The sequence below is a fragment of the Aspergillus mulundensis genome (genome assembly GCF_003369625.1).
Source record: "Aspergillus mulundensis strain DSM 5745 chromosome Unknown scaffold_31, whole genome shotgun sequence".
Lineage (NCBI taxonomy): Eukaryota > Fungi > Ascomycota > Eurotiomycetes > Eurotiales > Aspergillaceae > Aspergillus > Aspergillus mulundensis.
In genome coordinates this window covers 26,353-32,857 of record NW_020797919.1, presented here as the reverse complement: position 1 = coordinate 32,857, position 6,505 = coordinate 26,353, and the positions used below count along the sequence as shown (strand labels likewise).

General features: G+C 49.5%; 3 protein-coding genes across 3 annotated transcripts; 2 read left to right on the top strand and 1 right to left on the bottom strand.

Annotated features, from left to right (window-relative positions):
* Window positions 1-514: 514 nt before the first annotated feature.
* Window positions 515-2,155, bottom strand: DSM5745_11573 (FMN-dependent alpha-hydroxy acid dehydrogenase; the record flags this gene model as incomplete). The annotated part of the gene is made up of 4 exons (XM_026753589.1): window positions 515-690; window positions 744-1,413; window positions 1,465-1,970; window positions 2,023-2,155. 4 exons carry the CDS (start codon window positions 2,153-2,155, stop codon window positions 515-517), a joined length of 1,485 nt encoding a protein of 494 aa, XP_026597860.1.
* A 1,074-nt stretch (window positions 2,156-3,229) lies between these two features.
* Window positions 3,230-4,407, top strand: DSM5745_11572 (3'-5'-exodeoxyribonuclease; the record flags this gene model as incomplete). Its single annotated transcript, XM_026753588.1, has 5 exons — window positions 3,230-3,265; window positions 3,329-3,506; window positions 3,564-4,054; window positions 4,112-4,302; window positions 4,356-4,407. 5 exons carry the CDS (start codon window positions 3,230-3,232, stop codon window positions 4,405-4,407), a joined length of 948 nt encoding a protein of 315 aa, XP_026597859.1.
* Window positions 4,408-5,324: 917 nt separating this feature from the next.
* On the top strand, window positions 5,325-6,202 carry yphA (tyrosine phosphatase family protein; the record flags this gene model as incomplete). Its single annotated transcript, XM_026753587.1, has 4 exons — window positions 5,325-5,379; window positions 5,441-5,615; window positions 5,668-5,863; window positions 5,918-6,202. 4 exons carry the CDS (start codon window positions 5,325-5,327, stop codon window positions 6,200-6,202), a joined length of 711 nt encoding a protein of 236 aa, XP_026597858.1.
* Window positions 6,203-6,505: the final 303 nt, after the last annotated feature.

Here is a 6,505-nt window from a genome sequence, read left to right as displayed (position 1 = left end):
GTATGTCAAACCAAATTATGACTTTGGCTATTAAGCGTTCGCTTTTTAGTCCAACATTTACAGCCTTGTTTTGGCAATTGTTGAGGGGCGGTGAGACAGGGTCATGTGAGCTTTTAGGATATGGAAGCTTGCCCTGGCCTTTCCGGAGCATTTCCGTTGAGATAACCCCTGGGTCAGGTTCTGGCCTTGTTCTGACTTCTGGTGTATCGTGCTCATCTATACGCCGCATTTTGAGATATAAACGTGGCTGAAAATGTCTAAAAATTGCCGTCTCCACTGACTCGCTTGGCGCATAGTACTCCGTCGTTCTACAGCGTGCAGCGTACTTTTGTTCAGATATGATCACTGGATCAGGCAACACAATAACTGAGTATGATGCAAGTCAATGTCTATCTTTATCGTTTGTGGGTCAATAAGGAGCGCATAGTATCGGACCTTGTACTGTCTGCCACTGCGCGATCGCGATGGAAGACAGTTGATTTAGGCGCTTACTCCGCAGCACTGCGCCTAGAGCTTAAAGCTTAGATGCCCTTGGGCTACGGCCCCTGGCGATCTTCCGAGCGTAGGGATGTAAAGGACTCCTCGGCACCAAGTGGTCAACGTCCCCGGTGTGGACAAGGTGAGGGCCAGCTTCATCAAGTGAGGTGATTCCAGTATTTCGCATAGCGGTTTCCAATTCGTCCCGCAGAACTAACAATGTCAGCGCGTTGTCCAGGGAATATGCAGGTGAACAGGGAACTTACTGTCGATCAGATGCTCAACTCCAGCTTGGCCATAGTTGGTAGCGAAGAGCATGCTGCGTCCCATCCCCACTGCGGTTGCGCCTAGGCAGATGGCTTTCAGAATGTCTGTTCCCCGCCGGATGCCGCTGTCCACATAGATCTCCATCCTGTCAAAAATCTCCGGACAGCGCTTGTGAAGCTCAAGAAGGGTAATAATCGACGGAGGACTCGTATCGAGATTACGCCCGCCGTGATTGCTGAGCAGAATACCGTCCAAACCGGCTTCCATCGCCAAGATGGCATCGTCTGCAGACATGATGCCTTTCAAGCATACAGGAAGATGGGTGTGTTTGCGAACCCATACAAGATCCTCCCATGTCAGTCCAGGGTCAATGAAGCTTGCCATCACTCGTCCCAACCCGCCGCCTTTGCTATCATTCTTTGCTTGTGAAGGGGCCATAGGAACGGATAAGCCCTCGTCAGCCTTGACTCTTTCGTCTGCTTCCCGCTTCCCCGGCCACGCCGCGTCGACCGTGACAAAGATTGCTTTGATATTAGGGTTAGCCGAGCATTTACGTAGAAGCGCCGCTGACTTTTCACGCTCTCTGTTGACATATAGCTGAAAGAAGAAGCTTGCATCTGGGGCAGCATCCCTAAGTTCCTCTATTGTGTACGAGGAGTTATTTGAAACCTGCCGCCATTATTAGCAAGAGGAAGAATCCGCGAGCCTCCAAGCACGTACCCCCTGCATGATCCCTCGGCTCTCACACGCCCGCGCAATGGCACATTCTCCATCCTGGTGGATAAGCTTGGCCATGGCCGCAGGGCTGACGAACAATGGAATAGAGCTGTCCACTCCGAGAATCTTTGACTTGGTATCCACAGACCGGACGTTTTTCAGCACCCGAGGACGAAACCAGATGCGATTAAAGCATGATTTGTTCGCATCACGCGTGATGAGATCCGTAGCTGCGCTGGAATAAAAAGCCCACGTCTTCTTACTGGCAGTTCTGGAAGCCACATGCTCGAAGTCGTGAGAGTTGATCAGCGTTTCGAGAGGCGGCTTGTCGTTCCCCCACACTGCTTCGGGGTTCTCGCTCGCTGGTTGCTTATGCCAGTTTTCGTCGATCGTCGACTCGTCAAGCTTGCCCTTATACTGATCCGGTGCCAGTTCTGCTTTCAAGAGCCCTGAGGTGTGAACCTCGGAGTACGCCCTGGTAGCATCGCGGCCAGCGTATTTCAAGATAACTAGAGACTTGATTAGCGATAGCACTCAGTGGGCCTCATCTTTTGATCTCACTTGTGGGCCCTCCGGGATGTGTGTCTAAGAAACCAGTCACGTCCCACACTTGGTTGTCGACCACGATCCAACAATCATCTGGCGTTTTGTGGCTGGATATTTCTTGAGTAGATATGAGCTTTTCTTGTGCCATCTTCCACAATAGATGTCGTGATCAGCCGCTGCGATTATCTGTTCAACCCGAAGACGCAAAAGCCAGATTATTCCGAATAGGATGAGCAGGCTGCGCCGTCTAAAAGGCCTCAATCCCTGCAGGATAATGCGGAGGGGGCGCGTGAAGTTATACGGGTTAGCTTTCGGGCTAAGTGCGTCCGAGGAACCCTGGACCTCCGCACTTCTCAGCGATAATGCGGAGATCGTTAGCAGGCCCACAGGGCAACGGGAATAAGTCCGCAAAATGGGTGGTTTTCATTCGCCATGGCTAAGAAGATCACATCAAACTTCTCGGAAAGTTCCCGATCAAAGGTGTCATATACGCTGTACAGAAGTCGTTGACTTCAAACACGTTCAGAGGCGCGACCTCATCTCGTACAGTTGAATGTCCCATATCCTGAAGGTCCTATCGGCTGCTTCGAAGCCTGCAAGGGTTATAGTGGCCAATCACGATGAGCGAGATATCAGCATTGTGTGCCTCTTGAATGGGCCCCGGCTAAGCCTAGAATTTCTCACTCTCCGGTCGAGTTTCGATTTTGGCAGAACGATCGGATGACTGTCGAAACGTGCGGGAACCGCATCAGCCACAACTTCAGTGGCTGGTGACCGCCAAGACTACGGTACCTAAGGCACGAATGGCGACGTTCAGCCTCTGAATGTTCTTCAGGTTCATAGAACACTGCATAAAGCCATTCGCTAGTCTACCGATGAATGTGGGCTTCTTCGTAGACAGCACCTTTAAGAAGCTTGGAAGTTTCAATACATCTTCTGTCCTCCTCCTTATCGCTAGAGGAACTAGAGGAATCAAGGCGTGCCCTCGATTATCGCTTCCTGTTTGCCAGAGCCAAGGTGTGTTCTTACTACTGATGTGCTCATTGACGGTCTCCTGGTGTCAGGCGGGAGTTGTCTTATTGTATATCTTGATGGCTTATATGCTCATAATTTGGCAGCGTCGTACACAACTGGTATTATCTCTCGGTCTTCGGTGCCCCATCCCACATTCACCAAACGGGGAAGCTCTGCGTATTTTTCTGCATCTGCCCACTGTCTCGCAATGGGTGAGACGAGTCTAACCCTTAGATATGTGGATGTGGGTTCTCTTCGTATGCGGTTTCTTCGTCGTCGGGAAGCTGATTAGAGGCTTAAAACTCAGATCGGAATCAACCTGAGTGACCCGGTATTCCAAGGCAACTACCACGGAAAACAAGTTCATGACGGTGACTTGGACGATATCATCGAACGAGCACGGGATGTTGGCTGCGAGAAGTTTATGGTAACCGGCTCTGACCTGGAGGAATCCAAGCGTGCGATCGAAATTGCTCAGAAGTACCGTATGTTGGTTGAACTCTAGCTTATCATTTAGGACAACGAGGACTAATGTTCATTAGCCGGCTTTTGCTACGCAACTGTTGGAGTTCATCCTTGTCAGGCCAAGCTGTTTGATAGCTTCCCCGGTGGTCCGGAAAGGCTGCTGGATGAGCTTCGGTCACTAGCACAAGAGGCAAAGCAAGCAGGCCATGCTGTTGCCTTTGGTGAATTCGGTTTGGATTATGACCGGCTTTTCCTGAGTCCCAAGGAGCCGCAACTGAAATATTTCGAGGCCCAGCTTGACCTCGCGGTTGAGATTCAGCTTCCGCTTTTTTTGCATTCAAGAGCAGCCAGTGAAGACTTTGAAAAGCTTCTAGCACCAAGGCTGGAAAAGCTCCCAAAACGAGGGCTCGTTCATAGCTTTACAGGAACTATGGAAGAGATGAACAGACTGGTGGCGCTTGGTTTGGATATTGGAGTCAACGGATGCAGCCTGAAGACCGAAGAAAATTTGGAAGTAGTAAAGGCCATCCCGTTAGAGCGAATTCAAATTGAGACCGATGGGCCTTGGGTAAGAATCATTATTGCCATGCTCGATCCTTTCTAGGCTGCTGACTTTACCGTACAGTGCGAGATCCGCCCCTCCCACGCGTCCTCGAAATTCCTGAATGGAGCTCCGCCATTGCCAAAGGCAGTCAAGAAGGAAAGATGGCAGAAGGGCTGTATGGTCAAGGGTCGCAATGAACCTGTTGCGATAGCCCAGGTTGCACATGTCATTGCTGGGGTCAAGGGAATAACTGTGGAGGAGGTCTGCGAAGCGTGAGTCTTCCCCGTGTACTGTAATCATTTCACCGCTAATTCTTTGCTCATAGCGCGTGGGCCAACTCTACCAGGATGTTTGGGCTCGGGGAAGAAGCCCCTTGATTCATCATATTCTCTCGCTGCTCTTCTTGCATAGCCCTAGCGGATTTTATGATGCCGAGGACGGAGAATCAGTCAGTCATGTATTTTTTATGTATAGAGCTACTAGATGGCGAAGAATTACCACTAAACCAAGTGGTTTATAGCGTCGGAGCCCTCAGACACTTTGTCAAGGATAGATATCCTTCTCTTACTGCCATGCAGATTACTGTTGTGGCGTCCATCCTTCTTTCCTTCTCCACCTCCTTCCACTCAACTTCCCTAAGTTTCTAGGGCTGCCTGAGCAATTCACTCGGGGCCTATCAGGCAAGAATTTCTGCCTTCGCAAAATTCGCAGGCGTGTCATTTTTGACTGTTTGTCAGCCAAAAGACTGCAATAAGTACATTGATCCTGCTACTGCTCCTTCTCAACCATGCCTTCTTAGCCACCTCGACATCTTCCTTTTTGGCTGTTCCTCGGGCCCCTGGTGTACTGGCAGTGTCTTATGATTCTGTTTCGGGCTGCACACTTGGAGGCCTTTTTTTGCAGTGTCCTGTGGTTGTTTACTTCTCTTCCACCTCACCGCCCCGGTCCCTTTTTACTATAACACTGAACCTTTCTTTATTCACCCACCACTCTTCTGCATAGTGGGCATTAACCAGAAATCAAGCATTTTGTCGTCTGTTCTGTCCAGCTCGACTATTCACACCTCCTTTCAACATGGTTGGCCTTCAGGTGGACAGCTAGGCTTCCCCAGTCTACCTTAGATTGGTCGTCTTTTTTCTTTCTTCATTTCTGTTCTGTTTTGACGGCTACGTCAATTTTTGCAGTCTATACTCTCTTTCAAGCTTCTGCAGAATTTCGACAGTATTCCCTTTTTTTTGACCCCTGGGCGACGCGTCGAGTTAGCCGTCTATTACCTCTTTGAAACGCTTTGACGATGACGTACCCGCTGATAAAAAAGACCACCAACAACATTAATGAAAGCCAGCAAGGTATATCTCGTCAAGCTGACCCGTGTGCTATATTGCTAGCTAACGGCGGTCCTCGCTATAGTCGACAAACAGGGCACCAGGGTCTCGTCGCTGAGCTCCGTGGATTCAGATGTTGGACTGCCAGAACTAGAACTCCCTGAGAATTTCGGGGAGGTTGTGAAAGGAATCTACCGCAGCTCGTTTCCTCAGCCCTGGAACCTTCCGGCGCTCAGAGCTCTAGGATTACGAACCGTCATGTAAGGCCTTGTCCCTGTCATCTCCAAACTATGACTTACGCACAGTTCACAGTACCCTCGTCGACGAGCCTTATACACAGAGCCACGAGAATTTCCTGAAAGAGAGTGGCATCAATCATCATCGCATCCCGTTCATTGCGAACAAGGATCCTGCTGTCAAAACACCAGATCGTGTCGTGAACGCCATTCTGCGACTCATGCTCAACAAGGCCAACCACCCTATTCTCATCCACTGCAATAAAGGAAAAGTAAGCACTGGAGTCCGAACATTCTTGGCCCAATCTCTAACTAGATGATAATAGCATCGTACTGGGTGTGTGACTGCGTGTTTTCGGAAGCTACAAGGTTGGGACAGGCAGGACATTCTCGACGAGTATCTCCGCTATTCTCGCCCAAAACAACGACTGCTAGACGAGGTGTTTATAGATGAATTTGACCCCTCAACGCTCTCTCGACTGCCCCAGGTTTCTGATGCAAAGTCGTGGGAACGCTCCGGAGCCTACAGCAATATACCACAAAGGAAAGACCAGAACTCGCCTGAGAACATTCTTCAGCCCGCTTGTAATGGTATTCGTGTGGCTTCTTAACTCCGGGGAACACTTTTCCTCCGGCAAACCAGAATTATGGAATTCTCTTTGATGATGAACAACTTTGATTCAGACTGTGTGGCATCAGCGGTGTTATGTGATATGTTTAACCGCTGAGCCAAATGTCTAAGGAGCCTATGTTTCTTTTGTTGCGGTGATTTATTGTATCAAATTCTATGCACTCGGAGCGAAGTTTTAATGATAGAGGGTTGTTTGATCATCTTGGGTTTTGCTTTTGTTTCCTTTGGCCTTTCTTCTTTACTATACCCTGCCCTTGGGCTCAAATATTTAAGTGCCCTTGTC